Here is a 25595-nt window from a genome sequence, read left to right as displayed (position 1 = left end):
GCAAGGAATCCAAATGATTGGCTCATATATCTTCATTGATGGGCAGACTCATATTTACTTATTTAAGTTGCTTGCAAACCATACCACCCTTCTTACAAGTATACTCCAAGGTGGTTCAGAATAAAAAATTAAAATATGCAATTATAGGTATGGGAGAAGGCAGCTAAGAGCACCCCCAAAGTACATCTTAAATTCAGTTGAGAGATCAGGAGTGGACTGCAAAATCATGTCCTTCCTACCCCTTCTATTTGCCTCTTGCCTCTACCATGGGATTTGTTCTTGCCTGCCTTAAGCAGGGTGAAGTGTTGCATCAATCAATCATGGTTAACATGGTTCCTCCTTAACCAGGGTTTGCGCTGAAGAGCTTCGGCTCTTGTTTATGCAAGAGTGATACAGATATCGTGGTATGTGCGAAAGGGCCCTTATGACCTAAATGCAAACATTTAGCTTTCATTTGTGAGACTCCGGTCTTTTTTTATGTCTGCTTCGGCAGCTTGCTCTTGCAATAGTTCCAAGATAGCAGCCTCCCCTTCGTATTTTAGCCCCCAGAAGACTAATAGAGACTTGAATGTTCAAATCTTAGCTTTTAGTGACTCCACCGAGGAGCCTGGATCTTTTGAAGTGTGCTCTTGTGACCGCCCAAGTCTTTATACATGCACTATTTAGTCTTAATTCTCACAGATGTTACCCCTCCGTTTGAAGGTGGTGGGGATGTTAAAAGCTGCAGTGTTTAATGCTGCTCCCACTTGAAAAGATTTTTATTTATAAAAAGACCGGGGGGGGGTGATGTTTCACTTCTCACACTAGCTGGCTTTTATGGCTGCTTGGCAGTCACTAGGCCAAGGGTGGGGGGACAACTAGGTGGCAAGTTGCATTGTGAAGGAGCATAATCATTGCTATTTCAGGTGGAAGCAAAGCTCTTCTGACATGTGAAATCTTAAGCAGTTATTTCTCATGTCGTTTTCGTATAGGAATGGGATGTGTCTCCCGCTTTCCCTCCCTCTCTCTCCCATTGTCAGATGTTGAACATTATAATCTGAAAACATTAAGACTGGGTGCCAGCCAACCCCGTCTCCACCCTCCCGCCGAACATCAGAATGTGAAAATGTTAGGACTGTGGTACAGATATCGTGGTACAAATACTAGATGACAGTGGCAGAAAGTTTCTGCCTCTGCTCTGTTCAAGATGGCTGTGAAATGGCCTTCTTTGTGACTGGTGTAAAAGGGAGCTCTTCTGCTTTCTCGAATGGTGTCGGCATTGGATCTCAGGGCCGTGACTTTTGAACTTCCTGCATTCCGGGAAACTTTTCCACATGGGCTTCTCTCTTAAGGAGAACCCAGTGCATCTGCCATGCAGTACTTGCAATATTGCAAAGGGTTCTTAGGTCATTGCCCAAAGCAGTGGTAGCCAGGATCTGGCCCCACAATATTGCTGGAGTGCAACTGGCATCCTCCCTGACCATTGGCTGTGCTGGCCTGGAGTTGATGGGACTTGTAGCCCAACAACATCTGAAGGGCACCACGTTGCTCTTGATCCCTCATCTTGGATGCACACTCAGTTCAAGCAGGGCACTGGCTAGGCCTGTGGGGCTTCACTATCACTCAGCATGTACATTTCCAAGGTTCCCCTTAGTTTGGGCATAGGAAGGAAAGATTAATAGCAGTGGGGAAACCTGTATTTCAAGGAAGCTCATGGGGAAAGACCTTAATTCAGCGTTAGAGTGCACATGCTTTACATGCAGAAGGTTCCAAGTTTGATCCTTGACATTTCCAGTGGTGGGAAGAGACCCTTTCTCTTCTTGAGACCATGTAGAGGCACTGCCAGTCAGTGGAGACAATACTGGGCTAGATAGACCTAAAGTCTGACCTGGTACAAGGCAGCTTCATGTGTTCCTAAGCTTGCCCACCAGTACTAGTGTTCAGCCATATTAGTAGGACCAGGGTCCTTTACCCTGTACATCCCAGTAGATCACTGAGATCATCTGGGAAAGCCCTTCAGGCTCCTTCCCCTTATATAGAACTTTAGAGCCTTACAGGACCAACCCTCTTGCTTGAAGACAGGTGTTCTTCTTCTCTTCCACTGCCTCCCTCTTGGTGTGCTCCCTGCACTTCCAGACTGGTTCTTCAGATTTGAAGGAAGGCTGGCTGTGAGGTCCAGGCTCTGGCCCAGGTCTGGGAGAGGGACATCTATCCTTCACCTTAGCGAGCAAAATATATTGGGCTGGTCCTGCTTGTGGCTGTCCTAAACCACCCGTTCATTTAGTTTGTAAAAGTCTATTTTAGTTTGTTCTCCCCCAACCCACACTCCCCATTAATTTTTAGCAAGATATTGCACTGTATTGGATTAAAGCTGCCTCTCCTGAAAATTGTGAAAAATGTACCAGATTTTTTTTAAAAAAATAAATACAGTCTGTTTTCCTTGTATTTAGGATATGCAGGGTACAAAGCCCAAAGCAGCAATTTGTCAGTAAAATTTATATTGCGATAGTTTGCCCTGATAACTGTGTTTACAGTATGCTGATACTGAATGGAAAATGTTTCTTCTGCGAATTCTTCCTGCTCTGGTGTGGGTTTTTGCTTTAAACTGTTTTGGGTCGAAAGGTTCCTACTTTGGCTACAGATAAAACCTTTCTGCATGAGTGTCTGGTGGACAATGTGTTTATTTTTACTGAGGCAAAGTTTTCTTAATAGTTTGAATCCCTACGTTTTAACAGGTTTAGCCCTTATATTTATTTAATGGGCTGAACTCCCGCTTCTAAAAGGCTTTATCGCTCAGGAATAAAGCAGTGCCATGCCGATCTTAACATTTTGTTTATGTGAGGATATTTTAATCTCTTTAGAGCTTCCAGGGTCACATGCTCTGAGAATCGCATCAGCTTTATGTCGAAGCTGCTTGTTGAACTAAGCCGATGTTTCCCAAAAAAATTGATATCATTTTTTTGGTGGGGGTGGGGGGTTAAAGTTGGAAGCATGCTTGACTCCTACATTCAGAATGCCCTTGTTTCCTTCCTGTCTAATCTTGATCAGCTCCTAAAATAAAAGGCAGGCATGCTCCTTGCAAAGGCAAGATAGCTCAGTGATTATTGCCCCATGGCTTCCCTCCCTCCTTATTGCCCCGTCACCCTTGGATCTGGTAGAGCAGCTGCTTTGCACGTATAAAGTCGCCGGTTCAATCCACAGTACGTCCACATAGAGCTGGGAATATCCCCGGCTTGAAACCCTGGAGAGTCACTGCCAGCCAGTGTAGACAGTACTGAGCTATGTGGACCAGCTGTCTAATAACTCAGTGTAAGGCTGTTGTGTGCATGTGTCTTAACAGCTGAAATGTCTGATAGAATAGAAGAAGTGTCCGCAGAGCTTTCCACAGTCAAGAAGACGGGAAAGATTCTTCGAGTGGAATTTGTCTAGGGCCTCATCTGGCACCTTTTCGCTGGCTTGGAGTTGGTGGATAGACAGACTGAGATGTTTAGGCATTTAGATATTTAGGCTTTCCCATCCAAAACATAGAAGGCAGCAGTGTTCTTATCTCCAACCCCTTTGAGGTCAGTTCATCTGAACTGGGTTGCCCAAGACCACCCAGCAAGCTGTGCTGAACGTTTGTGACGTCCTCCTAACATTGTTGTTCATAATTTTTCTAGCTCATTTAGTATTCCCCGCACCCCAAAAGGCGCGTTGCAAATTCTTGCCTCCTTTAGCACTGGCACGGACCTCATGGGATAGGCTAAGCTGAGAGATAACGGCTCATCCAAGGCCACCCAAAGAGCTGTGCTGCTAGCCTCCCAAACCTGGAGCCAGCGTGGTGTAGTGGTTAAGAGTGGTGGACTCACAATCTGGTGAACCGGGTTCGCTTTCCCACTCCTCTGCATGCAGCTGCTGGGTGACCTTGGGCCAGTCACACTTCTCTGAAGCCTCACTCACCTCACAGAGTGTTTGTTGTGGGGGAGGAAGGGAAAGGAGATTATTAGCTGCTTTGAGTGAAAGGTGGGATATCAAGTCCAAACTACTACTACTACTACTACTACTACTACTACTACTACTACTCTTCTTCTTCTTCCTCTTCTTCTTCTTCTTCTTCTTCTCTGACTTGATGCTGTGCATACAGGCTTCTCTTGGAGCAGCAGAATTTCAAGTTATAAGAACATAAGAATCTGCTGGATCAGGACAATGGCCCATTTGGCCCAGTACAGTGGTACCTTGGTTTACAACCATAATCCATTCTGGAGGTCCCTTTGTAAACCAAAACAGGTTGTAACCCAAGGCGCACTTTCGCCAATGGGGCCTCCAAAAAAATGGGCGGCAATCCAAAAAAAGTTCGCAAACCGGGACGCGCACTTCCGGGTTTGACGTGTTTGTAATCCAAACGTATGCAAGCCAGACTGTTCGCAAACCAAGGTCTCCTGTTCTCACAGTGGCCTGTCAGATACTTGTGGGGAACCTGCAAGTGGGACCCAAGCCCAAGAGCAGTTGCCAGCAAGTGGGATGCAGAAGAAGCCCTGTTGCCTCTAACCAGGGAAGCCCAGCCCAGCCATTGGGGGGCTCCCCCGCCATGAATTGGTCTGATCTCAAGTATGAGCTACAACATACGTTCTGTAATGTGTTTTTAATGTTGTATACCACCCTGGGATCTTCTGATAAAGGGTGGTAGGAAAATTGTATTATTATTTTTATTTTTATTTTTATTTTTATTTTTATTTTTATTTTTATTTTTATTTTTATTTTTATTATTTTATTTATCTCCCGCCCTCCCTAGCCGAAGCCGGCCTCAGGCCGGCTAACAACAACATTATTATTATTATTATTCTGTGATTTTTTTATGACTTGGTGGTCTATAAATATTTTTATAAATGAATTAAAAAACAGGGGTGAAGCCCTCCATTTCAAGTGTGCCCTCCCTCTTGATTCCCCAAAGAAGAATCTCTCTTCTATCCCTTCCTGTATTTCACCCCCCCTCCTTTCTAAATATCTTCTCCATAATGTGTAATTAACCTTCTGCATGGAGAAAGCACTAAAAATAAGGGCACTTGAGGAAGGCGATCCAGGCCATTTAAATCATTCCAAAGCATTTCTTTGCTCATAGATTGGAAGGCAAAAAAGTTTTTGTTTACAGCCTGTTCTTTTCTTTCTTGAAAACTTGGCTTGGTGTGGAAATGGTGGGGAAGGGGACAAAATAGAGCAAGAGGAGGGAACATTCTTGGTTAATGTTCAGTTGCAGGGGAGGTCTGTCTAATTAAGCATTAAGGAAACAGTGGTTAACAGGTATAATGCTGTTAGACTCCGGCTAATATGAATGCGACCGTGACCTCCCAGATAGATCAAAGCCTAATCTCTCTGACAGCTACAAGATGACATGGCTTGCCACAGGCCTTCTGCTGCTCCTCGCTGGAGCTCTTTGTCTGCAAAGCATGCCTGATAGCTAGGAGTATATTTTTAAGGATGAACAGGTAGAAGTAAAGGGCTGTCTTTTGACATTTTAACTAATCCCTTCTAGCCTGTGCTTTACTTGCACATTTAATATATTTGCTAGCAGGAGACGCTGGCTTTTCCACATATGCAGCATGTCATGTTGAATCGGGCGTCACGGTGATGCCTGATAATGCAAACGTATACAGTGAAATGGATTCTGATTGCGTTAAAGTGACGTGCGCTGACCTTTTACCTGTTACGTGATTCACAAGGAACGCTTTAACCCTTAATGAGCGAACACAAGGGTTTGAATTTATTTTCTATTATTCTGTTATTAAGCAGTGATACACTTTGTCTCTACACCCCCCCAAAAAAGCTGTCTTGTTATTTAAAAAAGCCATACAGTTTTTATATCCAGGGGTCAGCAAGTAGAAGCCCCAGGGACAAAGCTGCCCTCCCACACATTACCTTTTCCAGGAAAGTTAGTTGCTGACCAAAGGCAGCCTTTTATTTTCCATCATTTACTTACAGAGGTTCATGTCTTGCTTAACTGAAGAAGGGCAGAGCTCTGAAGTAACATGGGGTGGCTAATTTTGCATGGCATTAAGTGCAAAGAAATGTAAGGCACAGACCAGATCTGCGCTGTTTTAGACAAATTCATGGCTGTCACTGGCTGCTAGCTCTATTGGCTATGCTCCAGCTCCACGGTTGGAGGTAGTATGTCTCTGAATGCCAGTTGCTGGAAATCAGAAGTGGGGAGAGTGCTGTTTTACTCAGGTCCTGCTTCTGAGCTTCCCACAGATACCTGGTTGGCCACTGTGGGTCACTGGAGTTGACAGGCCTTTGGCCTGATCCAACAAGTTCTGCTTTAATTCCTGGATGTTTCTGTGAGGTTGCAGAAGAGAATGCGGGTCTCAGGCAGCCTTGCTGCACTGATCATCAGAATGGAAGGGGCAGGATATATATATAGAGAGAGAGAGTCTGGAACTGGAAATCATTTGCAAAAACTACTTGGGGCCTGTTCTATATAAGGCTTGCTCAAGAAACTTTAAATGCAGTAGGGGGAACCTTCAGCCCCCAATCAATAAATTCTGAGTGACGGAAACAAATATTAGATCTGTGAAATCAAACTGGATTTATTTTCTGGCTGCAAAGTTTGAATTTGTAAATTTGACAGGCTGTTTTTTTTTAAAAGGGCATAGGCACATAAAATAACATAGAAAGAAAAGAATCCTTACCCAAATTCGAGTTGAAAGTTACCTGTCAGAAGTGGTTAGAAGTCTGCTGTTTTATCTCTTGAAGCGTGTCCTTTCAGTTGTCAGTTTTAAAAGGTTAATATAGAACAAAAGAGCAGTGAAATTAACCTTCCTTTGTGTAGCTTTATGCCTTTCGTTTTTCAAACTAAACCTGTTGTTTAGCTTGAATAGCAGGCCTGGGCTTTTCCATCCTGATCCAAGTGCCTTCCCTGCCTTTCGAAAAGGAGAGCAAGGAGCTTGGCTTAGCTTGCTGGTACTCAATATTCCACTTTCTGAAAGATTCCATCTCGTGTCTGAGCAGATAGATGTGTGAGGAGGAGTTCTAACTATTTTTTAGCCTGTACTTCATAAGGGAAGAGAGGTAGAATTGTACCCCGACTTATCCACAGGAAGTACCTGTCCAGCTTCCAGGGCTACCAGAGGTCCACACACTGGATGTAATGGATGTCTTAGAATCATAGTTTGCCCTAACTGCCCTTTAGATTCAAATCATAATTTGTATTTCAGCTGTTCAGGCAAAGCATGGTTTATGCAGTTTCCCACTTTACTGAGAATCCTCAAAGTCGTAGCAAAGTGAGGAGACATGTGCACTCAGGGGGAAAAGTGGGGTGAAAGAAAAGAAAGGTGATCTCAACCATTTTACCAACATGTACAATGTTAAAAGACTGAGAACCCTTAGAAGCATTTTAAAATATTTTTGTAACTGGTTTTCCTAGACTTGCATCCATAAACAAAGTTAAGTATAGACTCCAGCTCAGAAAGTTCTTTCAGAGTTATAAAATTAATATATAGATATCTGCTGGTTACCTGAATTAGTTTTATTTATCATTTTGTCCAGAATAAATAGAGCAGTTTGGCAACTGAAAAAGCCATTCTCTTGTTTTGATAATTACTTGATAAGGCAAATTAACAGTTGTGCTACTTGAAATTTATGCAGGAATTTTAAAATATATTGTAATTTCTCCAGGTTGAGCTTAAGAGGAAGTATAATGACCTACATTCCAAAGACAGAGGACTTCTACCAGGCAGCCAGTGGTATGAAATCCAGGCCTTCAGAGCTCTCAACCAAGCATTGGGCAGGTGAGTAGAATTAGATTATTCCTGTATAGATCCATATATATTTGGGGCTTTATCTAGTTTAGTTTAGTTTAGTTTAGTTTAGTTTTCTTGTTTTGTTTGCAAAATTGCAATTAATAGAAAACAAAACTAATAGAGACACAAACAGGTGAACAAGAATCATAATCAGAGATGAGAAGGGTGTGGAAGGGGCAGGAATTGCCCCCACGTCCTGACCTGGAAATGCTGGCAATTGAACCTAGAACTTTCTGCATGCAAAGTAGATGCTCTGCCATTGAGTCAAGCCCTTCCCCAACCCTCCAACAAAGTAGAGAGGTGCCCCAAAACATTGGAGGGAAAAAATCCCACTTATAGCTGAACCCGGTAGCTCCCTCACTTTGCTGTAAGTGATTCTGAACTATAATCTGCAGTCTTGTAAACATTTGTGACCTGCATTCTCTGTGGACTAAACATCTTGTACACCAGTTCAGCTAAAGCTGAAGTGATGTTTTGTAGAATCGAGTAACAAGGCGTTTTGCAAAGCAGTACTGGAGATTTCTGGCTGTAGCCTGCACCTTCCCTGCTTTCAAGCTATGCCACTTGTATTGTAAAGTTTTCTTTATATGTCATTTCATTGTCTTACTAGGCTTGCCAAGCCTGGTGTTGTTTGGCTGTTTGTTTTTCGGTTTCTAAAAATCAGACATGCACATCTAGCAGAGCATTTGCTGCTATGGGAAATATGAATATTCATCTGATCCTTTCAAAAAAAGTATCTTGGTCATCTTGGAAACAAAGTACACAGCTTTCCAAAAGCAAGAAAAGCTTCCCTCTTTCTCCTTAGTATTTGCTGAGAAGGTGCCTCTTCACTGCTGTTGTTTTTTCTACAGCAGACTAATAGGGAAATAAGTGCTTTAAACAAATAAGTGCTTTAAACAAAAAAAAAAATCTGGTAAAGAAATGGGGACATCAGTAATAACCAGCAGCCTCTCATAGCCAGCATTGCTGAGGGATTTTAAGAAACCACAAAATCACTACAGGTTTCAAATCAGTTGTTAAGATCAGTGCAGTTTCAAAAGGTTCAGTGCACCATCCTGTCTTAAAATAGTCATATCAAAATATAGACAAAAACCTGTTCCTTGATCTCAGGGACCATGTGGTTATGACATCTAAAAAGTTGTCCAAATGCATAGCAAACAGACAACTTTCCAAAAATAGAGTAGATATTTATAATTATCATTATCAACTGGTTAGAGCATGATGCTTATAATACCATGGTTGCAGATTCAATCCCCATATGAGACAGCTGCATATTCCTGCATTGCAGGAGGTTAGACTAGATGATGCTCAGGGTCCTTTCCAACTTGGCAGTTCTATCTAGTCTGCCTACAGTATCTACTGTGTTTCATACACCAGAAGATAGACACAGCCTTTTCCCTTAGGCTTGCACTCTAAAATGTTTGGGGGGCGTAGCTCCACAATGGAGCATCTGCTTTGTAGGCCGAGGGTCCCAGGTTCATTCCCCAGCACCTCCAATAAACAGAAACAATTATGAGATGATGAGAAGGACCTCTCTCTGCCTGAGACCCTGGAGTCCAACAAAACAGTACTGGGCCAGATGGTAGCTTGCTACGGCTGGAGGGAGATTGGTATGAAAAACCAAAAGGAACATCTTTAACAGGGATTTAAGTCCAGCTGGAGGCAGGGAAGGACCTTTAGCTCAGTAGAAGAACATCTGCTTTGCATTCAGAAGTTCCTTCCCCATCCCTAGAAGAACTGTTATGAATAGGTTTTCACCCATAGGACCACCCCATAGTGATGGAGATGGAGCAGTGGAAGGGTCTATCATGGAATGAGGTTGCAAGGTACCATAAGCAAGGTAGACCTCATCTACTTGTGACCTAGATTCGCATGTGTTTCTGAGGTGATATAACTCAGAAAAATCTCCTAATTGTAAAAAAAAGAGAGAAAAAATCCTATAAATCCACCTGAAATTATAGAGTGGCTGCCAAACTAAACCCTAATCAAGATTTGCAGGTACAAAATACCTGCCCATGTGAAGGACATAGTTATTTCATGGGGTTTTTATTTTGTATTCCAACATGTATAAACTGACAAATAAAAGGTGAGCTGGTTTAAGTCTCAGATGTGGGGTTTTCATATTGCTGTGGTAGCATTTGAAGTAACATGAAGTCCATGAAATGTGATCACTTGGGGGGGGGGAGGGAATATGCCAGATGTTGCGCATGGCCAGGTGACAACTCTGCCATGAAATTGCAGCATTGCTTCACTTGAAAGGTGTGGGATATGTCTCCAGTGGGCCCAATACATTTATTTTAACTACACAATTTTGCACTTGGCTTTCGTTTTTCTGGCTCTTTCCCCCACACTCCCCTGGTGATGAAGGCTTCACTGAAAGGCCACCTGCAGAATTTTCTGGTGGTGAGCTTGTTACAGGCTCATCATATCAATAAGAAGGGCTAATCTCTTAAGAGTTGCTTCTGCGCAAGTCCCTGGGCAGTAGGGAGTTACACAAGGAGCAACTGGTGGGTTATGTTTCTAGAAACTCGTAAGAAGAGCCCTATCAGATAAGACCAAAGGCCCATTTAGCCCAGTATTGTGTTCTCACAGTGGCCAGCCAGATGCCTATGGGAAGTCCATAAGAAGGGCATGAGTGCACTATCCTTACTTGTGATTCCCAGTGACAGCTGTTTAGAGGACTATTGCCTCTTAACACGGGGAGTAATAAATCCATAATGCCTAGTAGTCCTTGTTACCCGTAGCCTTATTTTGTCTTCATTCCTCTTTAAAGCCATCTGTATTGGTGCCCATCACGATATTTTGAGGTAGTGAGGGCCATCAGCGTGGATATGTTGCTGTGAGATTCCTGATGGATTGTGCCTAATTACATTTAAAAAAATTAGTCCTTAAGGTGCAATTGCAATTAGTCCTCAAGGTGCCACAGGACTCGGTGTTGTTATTATACGGTGTTGTTATTACTGATGCCGTTGTCCAACAATCTTAGTGGCAGAAAAGCGGTTACATCCATGATCAAAGTACAAGTGGTTAGATATGAAATAAACATGCCTCTCTTTTATTTTTGTTATTATTAATATTATTCATTTCATTTCTATACCGCTTTATATTTATATTTTTAAGAAAACATCTCAAAGCGGTTTACAACACATGGTTTTTTTAAAAAAACAACAATCCAGAATAAAATATTACTGAAGAAAGTCTATTATGGTTATGGTTATAATTTTATTTGTACTGTGCCCATCTGACTGGGTTGCCCCAATCACTTTGGGCAGCTTCCAAAAAAATCTAAAACACTGCGAGACATCAGACATTAAAAACTTCCCTATACATTCAAAGCAATAATTAACAGGGAACTAAAATATTATTTTAAAGATCTCAGAATAAAACAGTGCAAAGGAGGTCAACTACAGAATACACATTTAATGGAGCAAAGTTAACAAAAAAAATTATCTTAAACATTTCAGAAGAAAACATTGCTGAAGGAAGTCAAATAGGTAAAATTCACATTTAGAACAACATAATTAACAAGAGAATAAAATATTATCATCAGCATAGAATATTGCTGCTGCTGCTGCTGCTGCTGCTTTTGCTGCCAGTCCTGCCAATGGTTGTTCATGGCAGGTGGAAGGTGTGGAAGCTCAGGCTCAGTGAACTGGGTCTGCACTAAGAAACAGCCAAGATGGCCTCTTCAGCAGCCTCAACTTCTGTAGCTGCAGTCAATCAGGGCTACACCTTCCCAGGCCAGGTTGAAGAAGGTCTGCAAGATAGAGAGCAGGTCCCCCAGTCACTTTTTATTTGTGCTGAAATATTTAGTCTCTGCTTTGTCCTCTCCAATTAACCCACTACAATCATTTCTACCTTGGGTGTGAGTACCAATTTCAGTGGACTCAGAACATTACGGGTATTAGGATAATTAACAACCTGATGATTAGCTGAAGCTTTGTAAGTTTTAGTGATAGCTGAAACAGTTCTATCAGGTAAATATCATGGACATTCTTATATTCCCCCTTTCCCAAACTTTTTTTTTTTAAAAAAACACCATTAAGAGTCATCATGTATTGTTTTTTCACCTGTTGCTCTGTTTTAGGTGTATTCGCCACAGGAGCGATTGGGGAGCGCTTATTTTAGTTGATGACCGCTTCAGAAGGAACCCAAACAAATACATAGCTGGTAAGACACATGAATACCCTGGAGATGTTAGTTAGTGACACTTGGCTTATAGCCCATATATATCATGGCCATGGCTTTGGATCATGTTGCTGCTGTGCTGGTTGATCTAAAACAGAGAGAGCCAATGTGATGCCCTCTATACATTGTTGGGCTCTACTCCCATCAGTCAACATGACCTGTTGTCAGGGATGATAGGAGTCGTAGTACACCAGCATCTGGAGGACATCATGTTGGCTACCCCAGATTCTAAGGTTATGCTGAGGGCTTCTGCATGCAAGCAAGGCATGTGCTCAGCCACTGAGCTATGGTTCTTCCCCTTGTGGCAGTAGCTGTTCAATATCTCAAGCAGAGGTTCCCCATCATCTGCTACATGACCCTTCCACCTGAAGATTCTAGACCAGGCTTCCTCAACCTTGGCCCTCCAGATGTTTTGAGACTACAGTTCCCATCATCCCTGACCACTGGTCCTGCTAGCTAGGGATCATGGGGGTTGTAGGCCAAAAACATCTGGAGGGCCAAGGTTGAGGAAGCCTGTTGTAGACATTGAGCCTTGGGCCATCTGCATGCAAAACATGCCCTTTCCCACAGAGCTATGATGCTTCCATATCTAGAGTTGTCTCCAAGTAAGAGTAGATCCTATTATCTTAATGGGTCTACTCTGATTGGAACCAGACCCCTTTCCTATGCATATATCTAAAGCAAGCAAAGGTAATTCTAAAAATTAAATTTTAGGGCATCATCTCCTGTGATTTGTTTTCCTATAAATGTCACTTTCCTATACCTATGTCCTTTGGTGCAGGTGATAATATTTTATTTACTGTAAAATAAAAAGCCTTCAAGGCATAACTTCTGTGTTGGGTTGTAAGTACTTTGCACCATCACATATGAACAATGCACCTATGCTTTGCTATGGTAAATTGATCTGTGTGAAGTGGCAAATTGCTGTCAACTTGCTTGGGCAAGAAGTTAATGGAGGGTGCATGGCTTTTCTGTAAAGCAGCAGCACTGCGTCTTCTCCTCTCCCCAGTAACTTCTGGTTTCTTCCATATTTTTGCCACGTCAACAGCTCACTTAAGAGCTTTCCTACTGCACTTCATTGGATGCCCTCTGCCGGGGTGCTGAAACCCAGAATGTGACAACTTCATGTCAGGAGTTAGATGTGATCAGTTGCTAGAAGTTAGTAAGGAGAGGCAGAGACATAGAACTGCTCTCTTCAACAGCAGCCACACATCCTCCGTCATGTCTAGTTCTGGCATTTGAAAAACTTCTTCCTGGGCCATATGAATCACTGTGACATTTGGAAACATCAAGCATTTTCATATCTCTCCCTCTAATAATGAGCTTGAGTGGTGAGTGCTGACTGAAATGGAGCCGGAGCGAGAAGGAGGTGTCAGCATCTTATGGAGAGTTCTGAAATTTGCAGAAGTACGAAAACTAACACACATAGTCCAATGAGGAACAAGCATGTGCATTAGCCATGCAAAGTCAAATCTCTGTTGAGGAATGTCCTGCTTCAGCCCTTTACAACTTACAATTTATTAGCAGACATCATGCCTAACTGGCTGGAACCCTGAACAGGAACACTCCAGTTTGGGTTGATGATACAGTGCGGCAAAGTTTCATTGCAATTCCCTCTTGTTTTAGTCCATTGTGTATTGCAGTCTGTTACCTAGTTTGTTACTGTGTGAATTTCTAATTAAAGTAGCTGAATAAATTGTGGGTGGGTGGGTATGTGTTCTGGCCTCCAGCTTTGCTGCTGCAGATACAAAATCTCACAGTTAAAAATGTAGTGAGAGGTAAATAAAATATGGATCTCATGAAATCCTTATGACTGATAACACTGACATTGTACCAAAGCAATCAACCACCCTAGATAAATTCATTGCCCGGTATAAATTAGTAATCTGAGGAGCATTTTTGTGAAGGGCAAACACAGGTACTACCTTTTTAAATATTCATAATCATTCAGCCTTATTAGCTATTAAAATATATATAAGGTGGGGGCATCAGAATGTCTTCTCTGTCTTAATTTTGCATCTCCTTGTTTTGACCGAGTGAGGTTAGTTCTTAATCTACTTCGCTTTGAAGTGTAGAATAGCTATCCTGAAATATCCCAGTGTGTCAGTTTTTCAATAAAAGCTAGACATTTTGGTGCCTCAACAACATCCAAAGGGCCACATGTTGGAGAAGGTTATTGTAAATGATTTGGAGTTGGCGTCCAACAACATGGAAAAGGCCACCTTTTAGGGAAGGCTAGTGTAAGTGAATTGGCAAACATTTTCTTGGGGGGGAAAGTCGACAAAAGGGGGAAGGAATGTTTCAGTATTCTTGGAAATGCTTTTAAGTAGCTGCAAACATCACCAGCTGGGATACAGGCAGCCCTGTTACCAGCAAGCGTTTGGTAATCATGACAGATAAATTGGTCCACTAGTACACACTAAGTAGAAGAAACTGCTTTAAATATTAGGCTGTGAACATCAAATAGAGATGGCACCTATTTTTCCCTTTGGTGTTTCTAAGCAATTTCATCGAAGGGAGGAGATGAAGCAAATACTGCCCTTGTCTTGACAGTAGATGGTGCTCAGATTCTATCGTATGAAGGGTCTTTCCCTTGTCTCAGAAAAGGCAGCAAGATGGGAGGATATCATTGCCTCACATGAGAGTCTTTCTCGGTAATTTTAGAAGCAGTAATCATGGCAGGTTTTTCAAGACGTTGGGGGCTGCACTACTGATTCTCAGTAACACATTTCTCGTTGAAACAAAGCAATTTGCCAGAAAATGCAATGGATGCTTATGAATATATATATATATATATATCCAAAGATAGAATGATTGTTATACTCGTGGTATAATAGAATCCAAAAATATAATTGACTTCAAAAGATTCCACTTGTTCAGTCTTTATCAGAACACATGCACTGAAACTGCTTTTAAATGATCAGCGGTTTGTTTGTTTTTTAAAATGGGGGGGGGGGGATAAAAAGATAGCAACAAAGAAATACCTTTCCTTCAAAGCATAAAGCCACCAGCATTTCTTTCCCTCTTAAATAGTTTCATATTTTTTTATTAAATTTCTATACCACCCTTCATCCAAAGATCACAGGGTGGTTTACAGTATAAAAACAGAACATACATAACAAAAAGATAAAATAAATCATAAATATAGTAAATTCTGTGTGGTTTTTAAAATAAATTTTATTTTCAGTTTTTAAGAATTTGCAAATACAAATCTTACAATGTCATACTTCCAATACAGATACAAATCAGACTCCCTCCCCCTTTTGTGGTTTCTTCTCTTATTTAAAATTTTAACACTTTACTCCATTTTTAAATTATTCTACAACTAATCTTAATAATTCCTGCCAACCTAGCAGTTCGAAAGCACGTCAAAGTGCAAGTAGATAAATAGGTACTGCTCCAGTGGGAATGTAAACGGCGTTTCCGTGTGCTGCTCTGGTTCGCCAGAAGCAGCTTAGTCATCCTGGCCACATGACCCAGAAGCTGTCTGCGGACACATGCCGGCTCCCTCGGCCAATAAAGCGAGATGAGTGCCGCAACCCCAGAGTCGGTCACGACTGGACCTAATGGTCAGGGGTCCCTTTACCTTTACCTAATCTTAATAATACTTTCAACTGCTTTGATTTAAGTTAACCCTATCAATGCACTTAGTTGCATACCATGATTTTTCAAATATTCCCCACTCCTTAGTATATTTTTTTCCTCTTGGTTTCTTAACACACCCATTAATTTTGCCATTTCAGCATAATTCGATTCCCTGTGTTGGTTGCATTCAGTTAAGTTCTACTCAGAGTAGACCCATTTAAATTAATGGACATAATCTCAATAGGTTTACTCTGTGAGTAGAACACTGGATGCAGCTCTATGTGCACACAACATTATTTTAATGCTCAGTTTTCATGTTGTAGGTTGCTCTCCATACTATTTTCACTGTGATAATCTATTAACGTTCTCATTATCATATAGTGTGGCTTTCTAAAACTCTGTTTGGCAACTCATTTTTAACAGGGGACAAACACTTAGACTTGAGCAAGGGCTAAAGGGCCATCGACATTTGCTCCACCCAGTGCCATGGAAGCCAATACCAGAGGCAAATAGCTCTTTAACCTCCTTTCCCCTATTTCTATGGGGAAGTTAGACTTGGGTACATCCCTCCCCTGTATGCATCCTTGTCGCTTACTCCCATGTGTCTTGCCTTGTGTAGGAGAAGGCACAGCTGAATTGTGTAATGGCATAATAATAATAATAATAATAATAATAATAATAATAATAATAATTGTTATTGTTGTTGTATTTGTACCCTGCCCATATGACTCGGTTGCCCCCAAGCAGCCAGTTTCCCTTTTCTATTCTAATATACCATGTCATGGCCAGCAGTATCCGTAAATCAGGTTCTAACTCTTCATTGCCATTACAAAATTAGACCAAATGATACAAATCTTTGAATTCAAATAAGTTGTGTGCCTAGTGCAAGAAGAAACTACAGCAACACAGTTTTTATAAGGTTTTAAACATGTACAACTTTGATCACATAACTTCCCTGTCTTGCTATATAGTAATAATAAAATAAAATTGTTCTTTCCCAAGGATTGTCAAAATGGATTCGTCAGCTAGTCCAGCACCATGAAAACTTCGATTGTGCCCTTGGTTCTTTGGATGCGTTTGCTAAAACAAACCAGAAGAGCACAGATTCTTCGACTCAGGGTAACGACAGATCTGTGCTCATGTCTTCAAGCTCAAAAGATCTGTCATCAAGTTCTTTCCTGGAGGCAACTCTTCATCTATCACCAGGTGTTACTGTTGAAAGAGAAGTGCATGATTTAACCCTAGAAACACTTTCGGCTGCAGACGTCATTGCAATTAATCCAACGACATCCAGTCAGTCATGTAACATATCTGCAAATCAACAAAGTAGGTTTTTCTGAGGTGTTTTTTTTTTAACCTTTTAAGTAGTTTCCTGAAATATTTATGGGAAATTTGTTAAAGTTGACTTCATCTTTTTTGCTTGCGAGTAAGAACCAAAGAACATAAGAAGCTGTGTTATGTTAGGTCAGATTATGTATCTACCTGGCCAAGTGGTGTCTCTTTGTTAGAGCAGAAGATATATTGTGGTCTCCTGGTGAACCACTGGCCAATTTCTGATGGATACCCTGCGTATTCCTGTTACTGAGACTCTTGGTCTGATCCAGCAATGTACTATTAATTAAAAGAGAGAGGAAGCTGTTTATAGCAGTTCAGGCTGGTTGTTATAGGGCCGGGCAATGTATCAATACATCATCCAAAATCAGTTTGAAATCCACATCATGATAACAATTTCATAATATTTGGCATGGCGATATACCACAAATTACAATGTGTGTGTGTGCTATGTAAAAAAATTGTGATATGAGAAAAAGACTGTCATCATTTCTCATGATTTTTAATACCCCTGTTGCTCTACACCAGGGGTCAGCAACCTTTTTCAGCCATGGGCTGGTCCACCGTCCCTCAGACTATGTGGTGGGCTGGACTATATTTTTTTTTGGGGGGGGGGATGAACAAATTCCTATGCTCAAATAACCCAGAGATGCATTTTAAATAAAAGGACACATTCTACTCATGTAAAAACATTCTGATTCCCGGACCATCTACAGGCCAGATTGAGAAGCCAATTGGGCCACATCTGGCCCCCGGGCCTTAGGTCGCCTACCCCTGCTCTATACTATAAAATAAAAGTTGCAACAATATGTTAAAGGTAAATAAAAATGTATCTGTTTTAGACCCCTAAGTAGTAGCAGTTGCCAGGACATTACCCCATTTGCCTCTACATAGTTGCATCCTTATTTCAGACATCATGATACTGTATATCGGTATATTGCCATGTTTAGCTAGTGAGATATCACAGTGTTGAAAACCAGACATCGCTCAGCACTGGTTGTTATTATTATTTTCTGCTGTGACTGTAAGTGGGTTTCCAGGATCTCAAGCAGAGAGAGGTATTTTCCCCTCATCTGCAATCGCCCTCTTTAACTTTTATTATTGTTATTTTTTAATCCCGAGAGCCCCTGGCTATCTCTTACATTCAAAAAGAACCTGGTGGGATCCTGCCCCTTCCCATTAGCATTTAGACTCCCATCTCATGGGACACCTCCTGATCCTTTTAACTGGAGATGCCAGGGATTGAACCTGGGACTTTTTTCATGCAAAGTGGATGCTTCCCCACTGATGAACAGAGTCTCAAGGTGCATGCTGGAACCTTTTCACATGTAGCAGGGCAGTGAGGCCCTCTTCTTCTCTTTGTAGTGTCTCTTGTCCACTCAAAACTATTCTGGAAAGTTGTCCGGAATTGTTCCCAGTGCAGAGTGAGGAGTCAGAAAGGCAAAACACACACACACACACACATACATATTTGTATCTCTATGCATTTGGCCACACACATTGGGCTCTTTGTTCTTGAGTGGAAAGAAGGGATTAAACTGATCTTAACAAAGTGCTATTTGGTTCAGTGGCAGGTTCTTCCCCCACCCTAGTTGTGTATACATTTAACGTAGGCTGTTACATTATTATATGTCAATCAATCCAGTTATTTGAAAACTAGTAATCTACTAATGCTGTAGCACAATTTCGAGGGAAGGAAAGACACACAGTTATGCTGTTGGTAGTTCTGTGAATGTGAAAATACCATGTTAATGTAATGCTAATAGTATCTATGAAGGGTTTCTGCGCTAGAGGACTTCTAATATCTTCCCTCTAATTCTAAACATTGCAGGGGCTTCTGTGGACATTACTTTCTTCCCAGTCCAGAGCTCTGTATGTGCTTCAGTGCATACCTGAAACTCCCTGGTCCCCAAGGGCTTCTCAGTTCACTTTAAGTGGACAGTGATCCCATTCCTTGTAGTAAATGAAGAAGCTCTTGTCTCTCATCTGTATCATTGTCCTTGCGCTCCCAGGGGATTACTAGATTGGCATAAATGTGAGCAAAATTGAAAGGAACTTCTTTCTGAAGTATGGAGGATGATGACGAGATAGGGCCTTTTAATGGGTGGCTCCTGTTTGTAGAATGTTCTACCAAAGAGACTTGCCAGGTGCCTCCTTCAGTGACTCTTTGGCACCAGATGAAGACATTCCTCTTCTTCCAAGCCTTTTAATAATTTTTATCATCTTTTAACACTATCATATTATTTTAGCATCATTCAGTTCTGTCTTTGTTTCTCTCGTGGTGATGTGTTTTTGCTTGTAAGGGTGTCTGTATTTATTTATGCTAGGGTTGAGTTGTTTTTATTGCAGTTTAGTTTTGCTCGGTTTATTACTAGTTGTACTGATTGTATTGGATGTTTTTCACTAGTTTTATTGAATGTTGTCTAGAGGATTTGGCACAAGGTGACTAAATACATAAATAAGATGTCAGTTAGACAGACAAAACCAGGTGGAGAAAAGAAGCTACAACTGAGTAATAGGGTAATGAGCCTGAAGCAAAATGTGTTTTTTTTAAATAATATTTTATTAAGTTTTATCAGTAGAAAAGTTCAGAAAAATACAAAATTACAAAATACAAAATTACAAAATACAAAAATACAAACATTAAACACAAAAAGAAAAAGAAAAAACACATATAAAAGAAAACAAAACTCCTTCTTTTTTAATTTCTCATCTCTAGTTAACTTATTTTCCTGACTTCCTCACGCCTCCCTTTTTTGTATCCCTTTTAAGAATTAGTTCAGCAAATTCATACCCAATTTAGCTTATCTATTATCAATTCCATCTTACATTTTACCTTGTTGCTAGAACCCCTTCAGTTCATTTCAACGTCATCAGCATTCAAAAATTTTACAATATTTCTGTAAGTAAATTTTAAATTTCCTCCAATCTTCTTCCACAAGCTCTTCTCCCTGGTCTCGAATTCTGCCAGTGAGCCTGAAGCAAAATGTAGCATAACAGCTACTTACGAATATATGTGCCTCTCCTTTTCCACAAACAGTTTAATCTAGTTTATTGGTTTTGAAACGGAGGGAAAACTAGTCAGAGATTCCTTAGTAAGAAAATGAGTAATGGCAGGCAAGATTTCCTGAAAGGAAGCCTTCCCTTGCAATGAGCAGTCACAGCAGGAGTATAGGATGTTTTTTGGTGCACACTCTCTGTTCTTGTGAAGCAACACTGAGGCCCCAAAAGCCTGGTCAGGGCTTCTTGTGAACTGCATTTGCCATAGAACATGCCACATAATTCTCTGTAATGTTCGGGGATTTAATGGCAGAAAAATTGATGAGGTTTCCTGAAGGCTGAAAGTTTGAAAGCCACCAAGTTAAATAACTCTAAAGCGGGAATGAGGCACATGTGTCCCTGCTTATATTACTGAACTACAACTCCCATCATTCCACAAGTTGCCCACCCTTGTTCTAGAAACTGAACAGTGTTTTCTGATGTTTACATGCTAGAAATAATGACAAGCATTCATTATTACCTGTTTCTGTTTATCCAGCTAGTTATATGCCTCTGCCCTTCTATTCCAGATCTTCAGCCATTCTGCCAGACTGTAAAGCAAGAAAAACTAACAGACTCTAAACCCAAAACCTTGATCGGGAAGAACAAGAGGGAGAAAGCAAATAATCAGCTCTCATCTGTCAGTATAAAACAGTATTTCAGTAAACCATTGACTTCAACACCCCTGCTTGCCCTGAATGAGAAAGACCTCTCCAAAGCTAAATGCCAACCAAAGATACCAATGGATGAAAGTACTCAGCTTGTTGCAAATGAACCCCAGCAGAATGTGTTTTTGGTTGAGCAACAGAGAGCAACTGGATTGTCACCATGTAGAGAACCGATTAGCTTTTCTGCTGGAAAGGCCATTCAAGAATATCCTACCGAGCAGCAGCTCTGGGCTCATGAACAGGGGAGGGATGTGCCATTTTCTCCAGTGAGAGGAAACGCGAACCTTTCAACATCAGATATAGCTGCAGAGACAGATGCCAACGATGACAGTATCTATTTCACACCTGAACTTTTCAACAGTGTCGAGTCAGCAGTACAGAAAAAGGAGTTGTCAACTCATACTTGCAGCGAGACTGGGATTTCCTTTGAAACTGCAAGCTCTATTAAAGTTGAAGAGCTTTATGAAACCAGTGCTCTAAAACTAGTAGATGCAATGGTCAGCATTAAAACCGATGCTGACACGAAGGCAGAGGAGCCTGGAATCGTGCAGAGCAGTGAGAGTACTGGAGGGGCAGTCAGAGCAGCTGGACACAGTACTAATAGCATAGGTGAAGCTGAGCAGGAGGCAAAGAGAAAGAAGCTTTCCAGATCACGAAACAAAGGTGTGTCCATTGTCCAGTTTAATTATCAGTAGTGGGGTGGGGAGGCACCCCTTAGGAATGAGTTTTTAGTTTAGCTAGAAATCATGGAGCTATGGTTGTTTCCTGATGTTAGGGATAGGCTTCAGTTAATCAGTTTTTCAGAAAACCAGAACAATGAAAACAATACCTAAGTAAGAATCACTGGATATTATCTGGGGAAAAAGAGAGTTTCCTCCTTCCTCTCTCTCTGGTGATGTTAAATAATGTAAATTGTGTGGCACTGTGTCATCATCTTGCATGGTTCCCTTTGTTATATCGTGTTACATCAAGGTTCCCTACCCCTGCAATCAGGATGTGGAGCAGAGAAATGGAAATAGCCAACATGGCGTTGACATGTCATGCGTTTCCATTTCAACATGCTACAGGGAGGAGAGGAGGAGGCAGGGCTATTGCTTTTGGTGGCCGGCACAGAGGCAATTGCAGCCCAAACCCAGATTCATGATGATTGCCATGGTTACAGTCGATGTAAACCCTCGAGTCCTACTCATGTGGAGCACTCTGGGGAAAGATCTCTTGTGTGTCTGTCACAAGTAAAAGTAGCCTCCCCCGTGCTTCTTTTATTGCTTTGTATCACTGGGCTATTCCTAGAAATAACTGGAAGCTGGTCAATGAAGTGGTCAGGAATTATTCCATTTTCAAATAATTATGATGCAGCCCAATTCATTGATTGCTTCCTTTCTGCAGGAGAATGCTGCACCTGAATAAAGGGGGGGGGAGTGTTGAAGAGGACCCATGCAAAAATTTGCTTTGCAGCCGGCAGATTTGGGGGGCTGGCTAAAAAACTGAAGCATGTAGTCTGCTGAAGCATGGTAGCCACACAGAACCACTGCTACATGTTTTTTGGGGGGTTTAACAACTGGATTTCATATGGACCTCACTGTGTGATAGCTTCAGAAGCTGCCATGCAATGGGAAAAACTGGTCCAAAATTTGTTGCTAGTGTGCAAAGAATGCCACTCTCTTTATCTGTTGTTTCTGCTTTAATACATCATGTGCTAGATGGACCAGAACACAGCAGTATAAACAGATCCAGATCATTTTCATCACCTCTTAAACCTACTTAGCATGCTCTTATTTTGTATATACATCTAACAATCAAGGAAGGCTGTGTTGAAGCCTTGAGGATGTGTTCAGTTTTGTTAGGAAGATGTGCTGTGTGAATCACCCCTTAGAGCTTCTGAACACTTTACACAGCAATTGTGTTTCGCATAAGAAATGCGTAAAGTATGGTTGACAATTGCTGATCCTTAAACATCTAGGGAAAATTGTGGCCAAAACAGGACTCCCTGGGAAGAAAAATATGTTTCTGTTCTGTTTGCCACAGGAAATATCTGTGTTTGTCACACAAAGGGTAAGCTGGCCCTTAGAAATCTTTGTTCTGTTGAACATATGCCAGCAAAACCTCCTTTGTACTGTTGAATATATGACAGCATAACAGCGTAATTTCATTTTTTTAAATTTACCATTTTCTACATCTCATCAAAAATATTTCTCCTAAATGGAACAGATGATAAGAAGTGCTGAAGTTAAATATACTCATTTTAGAATTCTTTGTTATGTATATTGCATGTATGTACATATAAAGGTAGAATCAGTGATGTTTTTTCAAAACCCTTTCAGTCCTCCTTTCAATCAGGTTCTTTGAATTTAGGTTACAAAATGCTTATGGCTTTAAGCACTTTAAAAATATTGATAAAATAAATGACACTGACCAGCCAGGTTTATAAGTTTTCATTCTGTGTGTGTAAAATGTACGTAATGGGGCTCGAATATAACGTTGTGTTGTTAAGAACCTGACCCAAGTTGTCCTCAGTGGTGGAAATACATAATAATTTGAATAATTGTGGGAGTGCCTTGCGAAATCACTGATTCTTAGTCACACTGGTGCAAAATAATAATCAAATCCTGAATTTATTGAAGGACTGAAAGTACAGAGAACATATAAACGAAGAATCAGGAAACCATCTATTAAAGGAGGGGCCAAGTCACTGACAGGTAAAGTCGGAAACAATTTGTAGATTTTCAAGTTTGATTATAGTGGTAGTTATAGTAATCCAGTTGGAATCAGGTTAAGTAATGAGTGGATCTGGCCAATGACTTGTCTAATCTTGCATCCTCTTCTCTACGACACAGTTCCAGTGGAAGCTGCCCGTTAGGTAAACAAGACAATTCCCATTAAGTTTAGCCTATCCTCAGCCAGCCCAGGGGTCAGCCTCCTCCTCCTTAATGTTAGTGGTGTCACCTTAGAACTTAGCAAGCAAGAGGATGGGGACAAGATCAGAATTAATGGACCTAGTCTGTCATAGGCTCCAGTTCCACCTACTCCTGCGCTCCCTGCTTTCTCTTCCCTGCCAGCCCCAATGGACACCAGCCTCCAATGCACAATATCTTCCTTTGCCTAAACTGCTCCAGTTTCTGGGGTGGGTAGCTTTGGTACACAAAGGCGCTGTGGTGTGCTGTGAGGGGAAACTCTCGTGCCACTAAAGTGGCTCCAGAAGAGAGGGAGTAGAAATCTTGCAAAATCTGTCCCAGATTCATGTGCAGGGAACTGTGTTTCAGAGACTGGTTACGTGCTTGGTACTGTTTCGCTTTTGATCAAACAGGATACCCAGCAAAAATATATGCTGTCGGCTAGCTAAGGCAGCCAGGTGTGTGTCTATCACTACAGCCCTTATTGACTGTTCCTTTTTTTGTCTTATGATACTTCACATATTCTCTTGACTCTGCTTGAGATCACCAATGCTGTGAAGGCCTGGTGCTTAAGTTGTTCCCACAGCGCAAGCAGGAGCCACAAGGTAGCCCCCCCCCCCTGCATGGACAGGGACTTCTCACATTTTGTGACAGTGCAGTGGCTTCCACCCCACCAGCGCTCTTCTTCATTGCCCCACAGGACTTCACAACAGTCTAGTCGCAGTTTCAGCCTGAGATTTTTCTGACACTCCTAGAAGACTTCCCTAATCAGTACTAGCTTTTTCCTGACTTTCGTTAAACAAATCTGGGGGCAATTCTAATTCATGCTGGTATACAATATTTTACATTTGAATGAGAATTTCAAAGAGTTGGCTTTATTCTGTTTACTGGATGCTGCTGTGTTGTTAGCCTTGAGCAAAGCATTTCCTAAAGAGTCACATGTGTTGCATTCAGCAAATGAGCAGGCTGTCCTGCAACAAGTAGTTAGCATTTAGGGCCCATAAAAGGAAGAAAAGGATATTTTTTTTAAAAAAATTGGTGGCACTAACATCTATATCAAGCATTAATTACAGCCTGAGAGAGGAACGAAAACTGGGCTAGAGAATGGTCAAGAGCTACAAAGGTTAAGGAAGGATGGAGTTTCTATATTTGTTAAAAATCACCAAGCGGCGCTTTAACTGTGAGCCTCCCGCAATAATAATTAGCAAAGTTTGAATGGATCTTAGTAAGACAAGATCTGCTCATCAAACCTATTTAAAACAGTGAACAGCTGGGTATAAAGTGCTTTCTGTATAATGCAGTCATGTTGGGCAAGTCATTTATTTTAATACTTTTTTATATTACCAATGTATGTAAGTTTCCAAGCAATAAAATATTGATCCAAATGGCTTGTGCTTTCACGATGATGACTAATTTATTTCTGTTTGAGCTCATGATTGTTATTATTGTGTTAAGTGATGAGAGACCAATAGGTTCTCTCTTAAAATAATTATTACACTGTGTGTTTAGACACAGCAAAGCCTTTAATGTGTTAGTTTATATCTCTGTTATTTCATGGTTATGAAGGAGATGCTGAGAGTTCCAACTTGCAAGTCGGTACTGTGTTATATTCTCTGGAGGTGAGAAATATTGCCTTAAGTAACTGGTAAGATCTTACTATTAATCTCCTTTTAGTGTGCTACTTTTTATTACTACTACTACTACTACTACTACTACTACTACTCATCCTTAACCACAGATTTCCCAATTACAACAATATAAAAACACAAGGTTAAAATCAGTTAAAACAATTTACAATCAAAAGAATAGGGTGAGTCCATATATATCAGGTGTCAAGACTAGGGTAAAGAGATGCATTTTCTGCATATGACAAAAGCTATGTAGTGAAGGTGCCAGGCACACCTCCCTGGGGAGAGAACTCCACATCTTAGGGGCTGCCACAGATAAGGCCCTCTCTTGTACCACCCTCCTCCCAAACTTCCAAGAGAGGCAACTACCAAGAGTTGATCTCTTGAGCATCTGTAGGGAAGAAGGTGGCCTTTCAGATATTTGTGATTGTACCTAAGAGCTTGGGCATGCCCAGCGGGCAACCTATGTGCTGTTCTCATAAACCATTTTTTAGAATCTCCCCTTTCCCATTT

General features: G+C 41.2%; 1 protein-coding gene across 17 annotated transcripts in view; it reads left to right on the top strand.

Moving 5' to 3' along the window:
- BRIP1 (BRCA1 interacting DNA helicase 1) overlaps nucleotides 1-25595 on the top strand; it is a 216385-nt gene that overhangs the window by 89170 nt on the left and 101620 nt on the right. For 7 of the 17 annotated variants that reach the window (XM_081171960.1, XM_081171954.1, XM_081171962.1 and 4 more), the window contains exons 17-22: nucleotides 7627-7739; nucleotides 11839-11921; nucleotides 16527-16850; nucleotides 20426-21226; nucleotides 23185-23259; nucleotides 25021-25099. In XM_081171960.1, coding sequence (XP_081028086.1) covers nucleotides 7627-7739; nucleotides 11839-11921; nucleotides 16527-16850; nucleotides 20426-21226; nucleotides 23185-23259; nucleotides 25021-25099 — 1475 coding nt within the window. Of the gene's footprint in view, nucleotides 1-7626; nucleotides 7740-11838; nucleotides 11922-16526; nucleotides 16851-20425; nucleotides 21227-23184; nucleotides 24060-25020; nucleotides 25100-25595 lie in introns of all 17 variants that reach the window. The other 10 variants (XM_081171964.1, XM_081171965.1, XM_081171956.1 and 7 more) reach the window with 4 other exon arrangements.

Source organism: Podarcis bocagei (assembly GCF_964188305.1).
Source record: "Podarcis bocagei genome assembly, chromosome: 15".
NCBI lineage: Eukaryota > Metazoa > Chordata > Lepidosauria > Squamata > Lacertidae > Podarcis > Podarcis bocagei.
This window is presented reverse-complemented; position numbering and strand designations above follow the sequence as displayed.